Source organism: Pan paniscus, chromosome 1, assembly GCF_029289425.2.
Source record: "Pan paniscus chromosome 1, NHGRI_mPanPan1-v2.0_pri, whole genome shotgun sequence".
Lineage (NCBI taxonomy): Eukaryota > Metazoa > Chordata > Mammalia > Primates > Hominidae > Pan > Pan paniscus.
In genome coordinates this window covers 72,751,229-72,768,736 of record NC_073249.2, presented here as the reverse complement: position 1 = coordinate 72,768,736, position 17,508 = coordinate 72,751,229, and the positions used below count along the sequence as shown (strand labels likewise).

The 17,508-nt window shown below is 42.6% G+C and overlaps 1 protein-coding gene across 1 annotated transcript in view; it reads right to left on the bottom strand.

The window, feature by feature from the left end:
• ASTN1 (astrotactin 1) overlaps positions 1-17,508 on the bottom strand; it is a 303,780-nt gene that overhangs the window by 89,361 nt on the left and 196,911 nt on the right. Inside the window, exons 9-11 of the mRNA XM_003824689.5 lie at positions 14,654-14,728; positions 7,841-7,978; positions 7,174-7,324 (exon numbers count right to left, since the gene is read on the bottom strand). Of these exons, the coding sequence (XP_003824737.3) occupies positions 7,174-7,324; positions 7,841-7,978; positions 14,654-14,728 (364 nt within the window). The remainder of the gene's footprint in view (positions 1-7,173; positions 7,325-7,840; positions 7,979-14,653; positions 14,729-17,508) is intronic.

Below are 17,508 nucleotides of genomic sequence, written 5' to 3'. Positions count from 1 at the left end.
TTTAGAGGTAAGGACACCATTAACATTGCCAGTTAATTCACAAACTCTTCTCACTGCACTGGGCTCTGTTTCAAAGTCAATGACTTTTTTTCCCCATCCTGCACCTTCTCCTTGTGCAACAGATTCTGTACATTTGCATTAGAGCCAATCCTTTCTAATAGGCTGGAAGCAGGTAAATAACTTGCACAAGGTCAAGCAGCAGGAGTCGGGCAGAACTGGGGGTCTGTCCAGATCTGACTCCAATGCTGGGGCTTTTAATGACTATGCTGTATACATACCGCCAACAAGTTAACACACTCCTCCAAAACCAACACCAAACTAAAGCAAAACTTTCTAAACTCAATGAAACACAGTGTTAAACATCTCCCCTCCCTCCCTACTGCCTGGTTTGCACTTTCTCTTTGCTGCCAAGCACCTTGTCTTAGTAGCCCATAGCTGCTGCAGGTGTGCCTCTGAAAACTCACCTCTCCTTCCTCCTCTTTCTTAGTTGAAGATCATCACCAGGCAGGATATGCACTGTTTGCTAACACTAATTCTGTAACTTCCCAAACAAATGGCCCCCTGTGGGCCTGCCAGACTCCCAGCCTGGTCCATCTCCCTTTCTCCCCATGAAGGCAGCTTGAGTGCTGGAAGGTGACAGCATTTAAAGAAGTTTCCAAGGGCTGCCTCGTGCTGTGCAAACCCAGCTGTTCCAGATGATGGTAAACAAGCAAATGAGGCAGCTGAGGATTGCCCCCCATGTTTTGCTAGCCTCCCACTAATCATATTCCTTGGCCACACAGCTGTTAGGCCAGATGTGCCACCAGAAGGGAGCTGGCTTCAGCACTGTGCGGCTGCCCAGGCATGGATGCAGAATAGAAACCTGGAAGACATGGAAGTTTGATTGGAATTGAATGGGCTGCACTGGTTGCCATGAGTTTGGTTTATTTTTCCCTCCTTCTAGACAGCTTGCTAGACGCCATTAAGCAGATAAAGTCAGTCCTTCTTTTATTCCCACCTCATATGGTTTCAGCCCTTGTACCACCTAGCTACCTCAGTCACTAGCCAGTAGTTTCCATCTTTCCAACCACCCGCTTTTTTCAGAGTTCTCCTTCAAGCATGATTTTTGACAAAGACTTTGTTGAATGAAACATGAGCAGGCTTTGTTTCAGAATTCCAAAACCACATCTTGCCTGGCTTTAACGTCTAGATGACCACTGCTATCCCAAATTGGACCAGCTGAAATTCATACTCTCTTAGGAAACTTGCAGAAAAGACAGTTAGCTGTCTTGTCCAGGTTTTTTATTTTTTTACTTATCAATAAAGCCAAAAATAGTATTAACAGCTAACAGAAATTAAGCAATTCTTTGTGTAGAATGGTCTACATATGTTATCTTCAACCCAATAACACAGGTACATTTCATCTTCTACAATTTAAAGATGAGGAAAATTAGACTCAGAAAGATGAGGTAACTTGTCTAGGGTCCCAGTGGTGGAAAATGGCATGATCAGACTTCGGGCCTAGATTGTCTGTCCTGAAAGCGTGTGTGTTTTCCATCTACTCTGCCATGCTGCTTCTCTAGTATGATAAAATCTGGATTCATGAGAATCCCTAAAGAAACAAAGTCAATGTGTCAACAAAGCAAAGCAATCCTGTAGATTTGGTGATTGCTTTAAGGAATTCCCAGAGTGTGCTCTGGGGTCAATTACGGATTTGTAGATTCAGCCTAGTATTTTCTTTCTTTCTTTTTTTTTCTCTCTCTCTTTTCAAACACACACACACACACACACACACACACACACACACACGCACATGCATGCATACACACACATGAAGTACCAAAATACTGAGTGTAAATATTTTAGGACAAAACATTATAAAGTGTCCAGAGTGACGACCTTGATGGCGAGTCAAGATCCTCAATCACTGAAAAAGATGCAATTATCCCTACTGCACTGGAACTTCCTTAGGTTGCAGTTCAGTGTAAAACATGTTAGAAAGATTTCCAGAAAAAAAAAAGGCTAAAACCCAAAATAATTTTCTTCTTAACCTTTGGGAACCCGAACACACATTCTTTAAGGAGTTTCCTAAGGTATAAATTTGTTTTGTTTTTTGCCTGAATCTTCTTTCTGCTGTTGCATCCACACTCTGGATTCCCTCAAAATCTATAGCTAAGTACAAAGAAACCAGAGTCTCCAAACCATGCCCTTCATCCTAGAAGTGTTTGTTGCCAGAGTCCTGTTCTCAGAAAGAAATCCTGCCTCCAGGAGAAGCATGCATTTTCTGTTTGCAAGGGCTGGATATTCTTTTCTCCTGGCTCTGGACAATGCCTCCACTTATTCCTTGAAAGAGAACTGTTTGATCAGGAGAGACCCCCAAGGTCATATATTAACCCTTCTTTGCATAGGTTATATTTAGCATTCCTAGGGACTTTATAAACTACAGGCTTAAGAAGAAAACTCCATTTATTATGGCAACAGCCCTCCCCTAACAAAAAGGTTGAGCAAATGAGCTCATATTTCAGTGACCCCTAAAATACACAAGGTTAATCATCTTTCGTGAGATGCTCATGGCTTCTTGACTTATTAGTGGTATAAGGCATAATTCGCTAATGAGATTAAAATGATTTTTCCCATTCAACTCCTTTTCTTTGTCATCTTTCCCCTCTTTTCCTACCAGTGATTTTTAGTTGATTAATTACTTAGGAGGCTGGTCAAATCTCACGAAGACTCACTAAGATGCATACTTCCGTTCCAGATTATGAAGTGGGTGCTCTGTTGGGAAATGAGTATGAGAGATAAATACATGAACATATTCAGGGCCTCTGGGAGAAAAGTGATAGATTCTTGCAGCTGATCCTGCCTCACCTTATCTTAGATGATTCATAAGACATGCAACTATAATTCCTATTAGAAATGGGTTCTCTTTTACTAAATGGCAACCTCACTTCTTTTACAAATAATGATTCCCAAACTTTTTGATGGGCTCTGACATGCAGGCTCAAGCCATGCAGGACTTCTCCCAAGGGGAAAAGTTTGATGGAGTTAAATTTATATTTCAGCAGTGATAGCTTCCTCCCTCCATTTCTCTGGAAGCCTCTGAGGCACACTCTTCTGCTTACTGTCCTACAGAGAGAGAGATGGTAATCTGTGATGGTCTCCGCACATCTGTGCTCCAGTAGAGGTGAAATGACACATTTCATGGGAAACCATTGTAGATAGCATGTGGAGGGAAGGGCGGCAGGGTCATTGGGTAATTCAAAGCTCATTAGAGCATAATGCTCTGGCAAGGAAGGTCGTGTGTTCAATACATGAGAAAGTGGGCACCCGATTTCTTCCCTTCCATGGCACAGGCTGCTCACCTGTGTACATTCTTACGTCTTACAGAGCTAAGGCATTTTTTGGCCACTTTCATAATGAGTGTGAAGTTAAAGAAGGAGCATTAGAGCATGGGTTTTCCTCCTTTTCATTGCATTGGAAATCATTTTCAAAGATTCAAACAAAATTTTATATGAAACCTCAATAGATAGACTTGATAAGGGTGAAGATATCCTGGCTAAAGCTCAGAGCAGGGTGGCTGAAGTCCTGTCAGCCAAGCCTGCTCCAATCCCCGCTGCCATCTCCCATGGCTGCTCCCTCCAATGATGTCCCTGGCATAATCCTAGAAACCTGTGAAGATATCACCTCACATGGCAAAAGCGACTTTGCAGATGTGATTAAATTAAGGATCTTGAAATGGAGACATTATCCTGGATTATCTAGGTGGGCTCAATGTAATCACAAGAGTCCTTGAAAGCAGAAAGAGGAGGCAGAATTGGAGAGAGAGGGGGATGTGCTACAGAAAAATGGTCAGAAAAATGCACTGTTGCTGGCTTTAAATATGGGGAACAGTCATGTGCCAAGAAATCTAGGTGGACTCTAGAATCTGCAAAAGGCAAGGGAATGGATTCCCCCTAGAGCCTCCAGAAAGAATTTCAGTCCTGGTGGCATTTTGATTTTAGCCCAGTGGGACCCATGTTGAATTCTCATCTATAGAGTTGTAAGTCAATAAATATGTGTAACTTACAGCCACTACATGTGTGGTAGTTTGTTACAGAGGCACTAAGATTATAAGTACTCTTGAAAGACCCTATAGGGCTCACTCAATAGACCAGAGAACTGCTGCTCTTGTACATCACCAGTAAGGAACACAGCTCTTACCTTGCACACTAAGAACAATGAGTAAGAGCTGGTCATCAGCAGTGGGTAGCTGACCATGATGCTTGGAACCCTCATGAAATTTCAGCAATCCGTGGCTACTGGAGGGCAGTCTGGCTTGGAATGGTGTGACTGTGGTTTGTACAGGTCTGTGCCTTTCACGGATATTTGTTTCCCGTCCTCAGAGACTATATGAACAATAGGGCAATTAACTGTGTAGCAATTAACCCTGTGGGAGTCCATGCATAACTGAGAAACATGTCCTGCTTCCTAGAAAGAATGAAGGTTGAGCAGCCTATGCGGACCAAACAAGAATCCCACCTGTCAGGTTTGAATTCAGCCAGGAAAATATAAGGGTATATGCTCTGCCTCTGCCCACATCTCTTCTCCTTCCTTGGGTTCCTTAAGAGTCAGCGTGTTCTGAGTTTCTTATCTCTCTCCTTTCATAAAAATAGGCCTTTCTTGGGAAGCCTTTCAGTTCAGCACCCAGAGGACTAAAGGTAAACTTTACGTGGAGAGGAGGAAGGTGGGCCAATGCTCTGCAAACTGCAGGTGGTTCAGCTGATACATTTGTCCCTGGTCCACTTCCAGATGACAAGGGACCACTCTGCTGATATATCAGAGCTTTAGGACAGCATCGATGCTCACTGGAGATGGGTCAGGCTCAAGGTCAAGTTTCTGACCTTCTCAGTGGAGTCACAAGTGTCATGATGGGAATCAGCTCTCACCCATCCATCCTCCTGCCTCAGGAAGCCTATGCTTCACCAGCCAATGAGAAAAAGGAAATCGAGTGTGTCTGCCAATCCGCCTGCCCCTCCTTCTCCAGAAGCCACGTGGTCCAGTGGCTTCAAAGTGTTATGCTAATACCAAGTACTGGTATAACTGGGTGACTTTCTGCAGTGGCTCCAATTCTAAAATGCAGCAGCCTTATTGCAAATGCATATTCATCAGAACTATTCCTGCTAGCTCTGTCTCACAGATCAGTGTTAAAAGTACAAAAATCCATCAGCATAGCTACGTGCCAAGTAAAAGGGGCTAGGATCACCAACAGCAGGCATCTGACAGGCAGACCCTGAGGGGCTCAGGAAGGGACACAGAAGTGGCAAAGGAGGGAGAGCCTAACCCTCTGTTTGTCTGCTAATGCATGTGCATGCTCAAACCCATACTGCAGTGGCTACAGAGACTAGGGAAGGAGGTGCACATATGAACACACAGTGTTTCAGCACTTAGAATGACGCCAGACAGTAATAAGAAATGAAAGGCTCAAATCTGGATGAAGAAATATAAGCTGAATAGCTTTTTTTTAAAAGTGTCTCAGCTGGGAGCTCCATTAGATAGTGAAATTGTCTCCTGAGGATCCCAGCTGGGAGCACATTGCTTAAGACATGTGAGAATGGACCAGCCAAAGGGAGGGTGGCACTGTGGGACATCAACTTCCCCCTTGGCTGCCTTTGGGAGACCTGACCTAAAGAGCACTGTTCTTTGCATTTTCCTGACAGTCCTTCCTGTTCTTCTTTCCCCTCCTTATCATGGACCCACAGGTTCTCCTCCTACCTGCCCCTCAGTGCTCTCTCTCTCTCCCTTTCTTTTTCTTCATTTTCTCTTCCTTCTCAGATGAATCAGCCTCCTGTCAACTGCTGCCTCATAGGTAAAAGTCTGGGGAGGCCTTAGGGCTGGCAGCACTCCACCCTGTACCAGGCACATATCCGTCTTTGATTGAGAGCAGCTCCCTGAACAGAACAGGTGCTCAGTGATGGGGAAGAGGGGAGAGGAAAGATGGCATCAGCGCAGCATCCTCACAGCTTGTCCCTGCTCTGGGTCCTCTCACAAAGCACAGCTGTCAGACTGGAAAGAGAGATGGGGCACCATATCCTCCCCAGAGCTGGAAGCTCCTGCTCCAACCGCCAATCCAGTAGAGCTACCAGTGAATCATCTCTTCCTCTCCTCTGCTGTCAATCTGAATGGCTTTCCTCCCTGCCTCCTCTGACCCATTCCCTCTCCTCTCTTGAGGACTACATCATTCTGCCTTCGAAGAAGGGAGGGATGGAAACAGACAATAGTGCTATGGGTATAAGAATGGCCCACACAAAGGAGCCAGCAGCTAAAGGCTTCATCTGCTCCTGCCTCCATTTCCCTGCATGGCACAGTTCAGTCTTCACATCCATGATGTGGGAGATAGCTCAGTCTACTGTAGCCCAAATTGTCTTACTAGTTAATAGTATCACATTTTTTTTAAGAGACAGGGTCTCACTCTGTTGCCCAGGTTGAAGTGCAGTGGCAAGATCATAGCTCATTGCAGCCTTGAACTCCTGGGCTCAAGGAATCCTTCTGCCTCAGCCTCCAGAGTAGGTAAGACTATCAGCATACACTGCCATGCCCAGCAAATTTATTCCATTTTTTTTTGTAGAGAAGAGGGTCTCACTATGTTGCCCAGGCTGGTCTCAAACTCCTGGATGCAAGTGACTCTCTCATCTCGGCCTCCCAAAGTACTGGGATTACAGGTGTGAGTCAGCCACCATAAACAGAGTCCATAGGGCGGATAACGAAGTACTTTAGGAGCCCAGCTTTGAAGAAGCAGGTGCTCATTGCTGTGGTCACAGAGGGGACAAAGTTTTTTTTTTAATTTTTATTTTTTCACTACCATTCCTGGCATAACTTACTTCTTTCATCACTCTAGCTTTAGGTAGGTTTCTCCTAAAATTTTCTATTACATTTAGAATCAATGTCGTACAATTAAGCAATTATTTAGTTCTTATCAACTAATTTTTTCTTGAATAGTTATAGTGCACATAGTAGGTACTCCATAACAACTTCTCGACTAACTGATTCATGATTACCTTCTCATCCTTATCAAGAGAAAATCCCTAATTTACACTAAATGGTGTTTACAACTGGGGATCACAGCACATTTTTCCCTATGTATCTGTATTGTGTCTTCCCCCGTGCCTTTCCTCCCCATCCTCAAACAGAAACTACTAGCTTGCAGGGCAGACCTACCACGCAACCAGTGGAGTCCAGCTTGCGATCTGAAATACAGCGGAAATTCTTACTGCAGCCCCCGTTATCTTTGCTGCAGTCGCGCACCGGCCCAAAGGAATCTAAGAGAACCTCCAGGCTGTCGAAGGAGGATGAAGTCATCAGCTCCTCTCTGTGGGGAGAAAGAGTGGGAAGCAGGGAGGAGTCAAGGAGATTCCAGATGCAACAAGTGGCATTACATTCCATGCTCCTATCTAGTCAACTGAATTGGATCTCACTCTCTCTTATAAAAATTGAAGATCAACTATACTCCAAGCCTTGAACTAACAAATGATGGGCATTCTCCGTATCTAGGAAATGAGCCAAGGCTATAACGCCTGGTCAAAGAAAGAGGACTAAACTCGGGCAAGGAAATTAACATTTTATTGCTTGTCAGTCCTTAGCGTATGTGAGAAGTGCTTACAAACTCTAATTTTATGTCTTCTTCCAGTGAATGAGCCTTGGGATGTGCAATATTGACCCAGATAAAAAGCAGATCCTGGCACAACATAGGGGGAATTTGCAGGCTGCCTGCCAATTTTTCCTTTTAGCTTGTTGTGACTCCTTCCCCAGCACCTAAAACCTACAGGTAGCTTCTCATTCTGCTTCCCAAGCCAATTGCAGGCCTCAGTCCTGAAGCCAGACTCACCTGACCTCCACAGCATCCTCCATCACGGTCATGTCCGTCTTGCACTTTGCTGATGGATTGATGGCCAGTTCGGCTGGTGGAATCACAAAGCTCTTGCTGAGGGGCAACCACATGCCCTCCCCAAGAGTGTAGGTGAATCTGCAGGGACACCCATTGCCAGGTGGTCATGACTGGGGGCATAACCACTCACCACTGGGGGATCTAGCATTCCATTACCAGTGCTTTCTTCTCACCCTTTGTAGTCCTTTTCAGAAAGACTGCCTTTTTATGGGTGCAATGACTAAGTTCTAAGGAGGCAGAGAGGCCAACCCTTGCTCACATGGCCAGGCAGCTGGAGAACTGATTATGGTGCCTACTCAGTAGTTGTTAGAAGTAGTTTTTATCAAGTCATAAAAAGCAAGTTCCAGCTTTCTTCAGATTTGAAGCTGGGCTTCCCCTGTCTTGAGTCAGATATAATTGGAAGCATTTTAATTGAATAGAGATGCCAACCTCCCACCGTCCCCATCCCATGGCTGCACACCCACAGTGGTGGCAATGGCATCTCTCTGTGACTGGAGGAACCCTAACAAAGAAAAGAAAGAAAGAAAGCACCCCTTTACAGCTTCTGTGTGATGGGAACAGAAATGACTGAAGCCAAGAGCCTCCAGGGAGGAGAGAAGAGCAGATGAACAAATGAACAAAACAGGCCCAGATTTATTCTCTGCACTCCTACCCACACCATTGGCTAAAGGTGCTAACCCTTGGGATACAGGGAAGATTTTTTTTATTCTTACAACAAGGGCTAAAAGGAATAAAAGAATCAATCGGCATTTCAAGGGAGAGCTTAAGAAAACCATGAGAGATTATTTGTTTATTTATTCATTCATTTCATTTCAAAGGCATTCAAATGCTCTGTGTTCATAGTCAAAAATAGTCTGTGGGATGAAAGCCAGTGTGGATGGGATATGAGGAGGCTGTGGCAGTCTGGCATCCCCTCCCCACTTAATGTGCAGGGAGGAACAATGGAAGGATGCTTACAATTAAACAGAACCAAGCGCTGGCTCCATTAGCATGCTGCTCGTACAGCACCATTTCAGAATCCTGCTCCTTTCTCTTCCCATACACAACCCTCTCCCCTCCCCAGGTTGCCTGAAATTCTAGGAAACCAGATTGATGACTTCAGATCTTTTATTTAAAAAAAAAAAAATGTAGCCCTCTCCAGTAAGCTGGCCACAGAGCAGACCCATTGACTAGGACTCATGAGTTAGAGAACAGCCAAGCCACATGATTTCTGCCTACACCCTGAAAGAGAGTCCTGGGCCCTAGAGCAGCTGGAGGGGTGTGGGACATGTGCCAGCTTAACGCAGGGGATTTCCAGGGGCCAGGCAGAGCCACTGGTAGGAGGGAAGTGGCCAGGATATGGGGGATTTTCTCCCATTTCCACCCTGACTCTTGGGCACCTACTTCTCTGACCAGTTGGTGAACCTCTGCATTAAGCAGCATTGAAATGTCAGAGATGCTTCTGACTCTGAAAGTCACTCAATTCTCCCCACTCACAGGAGTATCAAGCAGTAGGTCTGTGCAGGGAGGTGCCTGCACCAGGGGAGGAAAGCTTGTTACTTAGGGGACAATAGAAGATCATCACTTCATTCTTCTGTGAAGCAGTTAGCAAAATTGGAAGCATGACAGCCCCTTCACTCACACACACATACACACACACACTCACAAACACAAACACAAACACACAGTCACACACTTCATCTGGTAAGATTAAGGAGCCCATTCAGGGCTGATTGCCTCAAGGTACCTGGAATCCGGGACTTAAGGATAATGTAGGTTGAAGAAAACAACCTCCAAGAATTTGTATAATTTCACTTTGCATTTCATAATGGACATCCTTGAGTTAGAAACATCATTGTAACAGGCAGGCTGGAGTGGGGGCACCTCTGCTATTATACCATTTTAGAGAGAATGTCTACAAGTAGTTTGAATGGTACCAAGGAGGAGGCAGCTTATTGAACATAGAAATAAAATTTTGTTTTCTATTTTGATTTCAAAATTACAATATTTGCATTGATGCAGAGCAACAAATCTGTGACCTGTGGTTTATAATTTATGTAACTGATTTTAGGAAGCCGTTGGCAGTTCTGATACATTTCTGATGGTTAATTTTTCTTTTGAAAGAGGAGGCTCCATGCCCATCCATCTCACAGTTTTCTCTTCCTCTTCTGAATACATTAATATTTCTAAGAGAAAAGCAAATCACATCTTCCACCAACTTAAACTGTTTATGGCACCCTGTACCTACAGAATAAAGTCCCAGCCTCCAAAGAGGTCATCCCTGATAGCTGATAGCTTCTTCAGCTTCTTTTTTCACCAAACCCTGGGTCACCCTCTGCCCTTACAATGAGACCTGACCATAGTTCCTAAAGTTGTCCCGATTTTCTCACCTCTTTGCTTTTGCTCCTAATAGTCCTTCTTTCTGGATTTTCTTCCCTCTCTTCTTTGCCTGACTTCTAATCATTTGCAGACTCAGGTAAGATCCTACCCCTTCCAGAAAGGTCCCCAGGGCCTTCACCCTCTACCCTCAGGCTGAACAAGGGGCTGAGCCTGTGCACCTGACTCAGAGCCCCTTGTTGCTCCTGAAATGATGAGTTGTGCCTGTCTCTTCATGTATCCATCACCACTCAGAAGAATGTGCTCTCTTGGATGGCAGAGGACAGTTCTTGTCATTTTTGTATCCCCACTGCCTCACACAATTTCTGCCCCAAAGACGTCACTCAATAAATATTTATTGACCGATAAATAACGATATTTCATTAGGTTCTTTAGTTTGCACAAGTTTCTGGGGAACATAATCTCAATGTTCAAATTTAAAGGTGGAAGCAAAGGTGAAGATTATCCTCATGTAGAGCAGGCTATAGGTTAAACTCTGGGTTTAAACGGATTTAAAGGTTAAGGTGGAAATGAATTTGATATTGTGAGAAACCTCCTATGTGCAGAGCAGCTCCTGAGACACTGCACTGGACCATGTTAATAAGAAAAGCAGCCTCTGGTAAGATCAAGGTGAAACCCTGTAGGGGAAGCAAAGTCAGGTGTTGGGTGAGACTAACCTTTGCAGAGAACTGCAAAGGGGCAGGTGCTCTGTAGCGTGGCCTCATTTATCCTTACAACAGTCCTCTGAAGCTGGTCATCTGGCCCCATTTTACTGATGTATCAACTAATTTTTAAGGCTAGTAACCTCTCCAAAGTCACCCTCTGTAAATGGGAAAATTGGGATTGGTCTGATTCTCAGGTATGGATCCCAGCAGCTTTCTAGTTCATGCTGGCTCAGGCCTATGGAATTCTAAAGTTTTCTTTCATCTGCAAAATCTACTGAGTAACTCCAAAAACCAAATATAGAACAAACTGTCAGAGAAAAGCTGTGTCCTAAAATCTCATCTGTCCCTCATTCATGCAGATTTGGCAGGAACAACTTCAAAAAGCTACCCAAGAGAAGCTGGGTGAGCATCTAGAATGCTTTCCCAACTCAGGCCTTCTCTGGAGACAGCTGGTGCTGACCAGTGCAGTTGATGGCTCAGCTGTGCACTGAGTCCTGCACACAGCCCTGTGTTCAACTAGAGCTAGAAATTCCTGTCCAGAGGCAAACACTCACCAGAGAGTGCTCTCACAGAACAAGGCTGTGGTCTCACCATGGCTTGCCATTAAATGGAATGTGAGGAAACGGATCAATTGCTCTTGACCTGGCATCTCCACGCTTCCTCAGAGCAGGCTATTCCAGGACAAGGAATTGTTCCAAAGGATGCAGGCACTCACTTTGAGGGAAGGTCTCTGTGGGATCAATTTGGTCTGTACCAATCCCTACCCCCATAGTCTAGTGGAAAGGAGTGATCCTAGCCACAGTGGAAAGGACTTCTTGGACACTGGAATGGGTTTGGTGGGAAGATTCAGTCAGTAGGTTCAGGGTCCTCTTAGATCCTTTGAGTCTAGCTTGGGCCCTTCCCAAGTTATTTGGGATTGCAGATTATCAAGGTTAGGTTGAACATCAAGGTCTTTTCTTACTCTGGGTTCAAGTTTTTAGGAAATGCCTGAAATGATTATCTACATATATCTATTGAAGGCGCTGTGTTCAAAATTGTATGTTGGATGTTAAATATTTAAAGTGATATAAGACACCACTCCTTCCCTCAAGAAGAACATCATTTCATTGGGGAAAAATAGGCAGTTGAAAAATAAATATTAAACAAAATAATTGACAAATACATATTAAAATCAGTATATTATAGGCATTTGCAGGGGTAAAGTCATTGCGGATTGGTACAGTGGATTGGAGACATTTTAGAGCAACATTCTTCAACCTGGCTTCAGGTTAGAATCACCATGGTGCTTTTAAAAAACACTCATGCCCTCGCCACACCTTCCAGAACTTATGAATTAATTAGTTTGCTCTGGGTATGATCATCGGTCATTTTTAAAGCACACTGGGGACTCTCATAGACAGCCAGGGTTGGAGACTGCTTTTTGGATGAGACTGTAAATGCTTGAAGTCAGAGACTATCTTGGTCATATTTGTTTGGTTATATCTGTAGCATCTGAAACAGTACCTTGAAATAGTAGGTGTTCAATAGATGCTGAGTTTGGTGGAGACTTGATTTGGACCATAAAAACTGGTAGCATTTATATTACGAGAAAAATGTGCATTCTTGCTAGAGGAAAGGGTATGAGCAAATGAGCAGAGTGGGAGATATTCAATTTATTGCAGATATTGGATCACTTAGAAAACAGATTCAACTAAGAACAAAAGGTTCTCTAGAAGAAGAGTGGCTCATTTAGAGGAAATTGTATGTTGGCATTCAATAGTAAAAAGATTTAAATGGCGGAATTTAAACTCTATTTCAGAGTCTAGAGAGATATTCAGGAGCTTGGAATTCAACAGGACACTAAATCATGAGTGAGCATAGTAGCAAATAAGTAGCCAATTACAGTCATTGACCAGGTCATAGAATTTTTTAGAGTGGTCGTTGGTAGGTGGTTTACTCAGATGCCAGAGTGGTTTCTATTAAAGTTCCTGGTACCTAAAATAAACAGATTGTGACCCATTGCTTTCATTTGAGAGGCTAGTTATTTCCATGTTAGGGATAAAAATTCTTAATCACTTATTGATTAACCCACTGGCTCCTGAGATATCTGACCTCATGGGTCAAACCACACAATTGGCCCCCACTATAGTGCTTGGATAAAACATCTGGTTGGCAGCCAGCAACTTTGAAAACAACATAAATGGTGCTTGTGGGGATAGAAACAGTTTTTGTGCAGGTTTTGCTTGAATAGCAATTTTATTAAGGCCCTTGTTTTTCAAACTGTTAGTTTCTGACTTTTAGGGAATGGGGAACTTATCCATGTCAATCAGCCAGATTCCACTAGGCTCCTCATCTGCCTTATCTTTATCACGTTTTGAAGTCCTGGAAGACCAGCAATAGGAAAAAGAGAAAAAGTCAGCCGAATGATAAATCCTTGTTGGAAAGTTTAATGCCCATGTCACAGTCCAAGGAATGGAGCTGACATCTCTTGCAGCACAAATCCTCAAAAGCGGCCTGTAGCCAATGCCATTAGCTTCCCTGGGACAGACACTCAGGAGAGAAAAGGACAAGGGAAAGTCCTTTGAGGAAGTGGTTCTGTGAATCTGCACTCTAGCTAGGAGCATGCCTAATAGAACACTGCTATGGCTAAGCTGAGTCCACCCCGAGCTACAGGAGGAGCAGTAGAAGCTTTGCAAAAGAGTGAGCTCTAGGAGGCAAATGCAGGAGCAAAAATTAACACCTAAGCCAGGAATGGCTGACAGGGATGGTCTAGGAAGGGGCTTGGAAAGGTGGCAGTGAAGAAGTGAGACTCAGCAAACTGTATGGATACAAGTCTTCCATTTGTCCTACGCTGCTCACCATTTGTCCAGAAAAGGCATGCAGTAGCTGAATTCATCAGCCGCTCAGGACTACTCACTTCCTCTACTAGAGGACTTACTCAAGGAGGGACATGTATTCATGCCCATACTGTCAAGCCAAGCACTTAGAAGGAACTCAGCAAATGTATGTTAAGTGAATGACAGACTGACAAAATGAATGGATGGTAAGATCTTATTTTGGAAATAAACTGTTTCAGCTAAGGCCTAATATGAATTAAACTTTATGATAATTGAATCCTTCCTGGCTGGCACTCAAATTATTCCTCTGCTGTGGGCCTTTCTAATACGTGCTATTCCCAGGTATGTAGGTAGAAATTTGGGAGGGAGTAGAAGCATCCAATTTGATCAGCAAAGTAGTAGGTAAAAGCAAATAATAATGAGGTAGAGTTTAGAAAAGGGGAAGGCAGGGGCGGGAGAGATTCATTTTGAACAACTTAAGACTCTATGAGGAAGGTGCAAATTAGATGCAAAATGGAGAGGCAGAAACTGACATTAATTGCCTACTCTGTGCCAGTTTCTGTGCCAGGGACTTTCCCTGCATTATCTCATATATCCCTCACAATAACCCAGCCAGGCATGTAATATAGCCCCATTTAACAAATGCAGAGTCTGGTGGCTTCAAGAGGTTGAGTAAATTAGTGAGGTTCCCAGAGCTGGCAAAGAAGGAAGCCAGGGCCCAAACAGAATCTGTCTGACCTCCAAGTCCTCCATATTGTCCCTGGGCATGACTGGGGGCAAACACTTTTGTTAGCAGGTGGCCGTGACAACTCAAGGTGTTTCCCATTTTATACTTTACCACTAGGAAAGTAAGTTCGGGGGAAGCGGAACACAGGGTTTGCAGACATACATAAGCAAGTCCCTAGGCAATCACTTACCTAAATATTTTATCAGAGGGCTGCTCTCCCAAAACCAGGTCAAAGCCTCGCTGAAATATTGTGTAAGGCCATGGCCTAAAAGAAGAAACATCATTCAATTAAATTCAACTCAACAAATACTCACTGAACACCCACTTCGTATCAGGCACAGTGCTAGGTGGCAGACACCCAGCCATCCAGGGCATAGCCTCTGCCCTCAAGAAGCTCACTAATATGAGCTCACACATGACCTTGAATCCTGGGACCTGACGAAGAACACGATAAATGTAAAAATCACTGAACTACTAGGAAAATGGAATTTAATAGCCATGACAATTGGAACTACATATAGAGTAAAACTATATGAAGATAGATGTCACATATTCGTAATTCATGGTCCTTTAGATGTAGATTCACAGAAACCTAGCTTGGGCTCCCTTAAGAAGAGCAGTGTGATTTCTTGGGAATCAGACAGTTCTGGATTCAAACCTCATTCTCACATTGAACCAACTGTCTGACCATGGACCGATAATTTGCTTGCCAGTCCTAATTTCCTATAGGGTCAATAAATGATAGCTACCTAACAGACCATTGTGAAGATTAAGCAGACCTCTTAGGCCAAACACTACAGCTCATACAGGATATTAAACATGTTTTCTTTTCTTATTCAAAATGACAAGAGGATTCTGGGTCTTTGATAGGTTTCAGACATCTTCAAACGTTTTAATGTCACTCACTCAAACAGAAACAATTGAAATCGTGTTTGCAAATATTTCTTAACTGTAATTCCTTCTAGTGAACATCTAGGTATTGTCACATGTATTAGAAAGTAACAAGACTATTTCTTTTAAATAGTCTATATCTTTTCACTAACCCAGATCTCTAAGCCCATTATTTAATTATTAAAGCAAGACTTAGCAAAGACCAGATCTTGTGAGTACTGAGCTATTGCACACACTAGGTGGATTTAGCCCTTACACTTGTGCAACTTACAGTCTCATAATGAACCCAATTATTGACAATTTTACTGTAGACATTCCTTTTGTTTTCAAGGACTACAAAAAGTCAGGAGAATAAATTACAATTATTATTTGGGACTAATTCTAATACTAGGAGTTAATCTAGTGGTTTTCAATGCAGAGGGTATCACCCCATAGAGGGCATTTTGATAAATGTATGGCAGTTGTTCTTCAATGACACAATGACTGAAGGTCATTATTGCCCTTTAGAAGGTGGGGCTAGGATGGCTAAAATAGTGCATTGCTCAGGACAGTTCTGCAGAACAAAAATTTCCCCATGTCCTACAAGCTTTTGAATGTCATGCAAGACATTTATTTAAGTTTTGAAAACCTGCTTCTAATGGTTTGAGCATAGATGCTAATTCCATTGACATATAAGCACAAAGTACAGTTTCAATACACAGTGAATTTTCTAGGTCCATAACTACTTTATAATTTGAGGGGAGGTTACACATTGTATAATCACTTTGAATCACCAATACAGCACATGTGTATCAGTCTGTATTGCTCTCACGCATATCATAATACAGTATTGCATATTATATTATATATTATATTATGGTGAATCTGTACTAGGTACAAATGTCTATAAAATTTATTATTTATTTTATTGTAATGGAGCATTAAAATATTTATTGTAATTAGCATAGGAAGATATAATTATTAAATATTAACAGTTATATCATTATAAATTTTTCTTATTTCTCCCTTAATTAATATTGAGACACTATATTTGTTAAAATTTTGTATATACAGGTTTTATTATGTATAAATTTTATTTATACATAATAAAAGGGGTTAAAAATATTTGTTACAAAATACTGATAGTGTTGGAAATCACCAACTTAACCCAACAAGCTAACAAATTAATTACCCAGAGTCTTTATTTGTTGCTAGGGAAAGCCATTGGAACTATATAAGGAAGTGGCTAGGATGAATGTGTTCATTATTTAAGCTTACTATTCATAAATGCATTATTCCTGGGATTTAATTTGGAAATACCTAGAGGCAAGAATTGGCTCCATAAAGTATCCAAACAATGTACTGTGAATAACTCTTGCATCAAATAAAAGGCCCCTCCCCAGGTGTTTTTTATGTTTGTTCATCATTGTAGGTGAACCCACAGAGTAGGGTTTGAATCTGATTCTTTTTTGCTGAACAGAAAAAGGTGGTTTATGCACAGCTAAAAATATCTGTTAATTCAAGAAAAAGTCTAGAAATCACGAGAAAAAAATATTCCCTATAATCCCAGACACCTAGAAAGGGCAATAAAAAAAGAGGGACGTGCAATTTTATTTATCTCTATTTTGGGTAGGATCATATTTTATTTACTGTCAGTTTAACATTTTAAATAACATACATTTTGCCTTCCAGCCATTTCTAGCACTCAAAACTGATACAATGTGTAATTATAGTTAATTGTTGGCATAGTTTCTAGGTTGTTTGAAAATATATTTTCAGGAGCCAAATGACTGGCATTAAATACTGTGTGAACAATTAGCTATGCAGAATGACACAAATAAATCTGTATTCAAGCCAAAGCCAAAGTTAAGGAAGCAATGAGCTTGGACATATTTATTAAGCACACATCCACTGTTGCTAAGTAGTTTAGGTCAAGGAGACCTCCTGCTCTTGAGGGGCCTGAAAATTAAGAATATCAACTCAAATTGGAAGGATGTAGAGGAGTGCAGCGTAGACCCCACCCTGATCACATTTAGAGGCAGGAGTGCAGTGTAGACCCCACCCTGATCACATTTAGAGGCAGGAGTGTGGTGTAGACCCCATCCTGATCACATTTAGAGGCAGGAGTGTAGTGTAGACCCCATCCTGATCACATTTAAAGGCAGCAGGGCACAG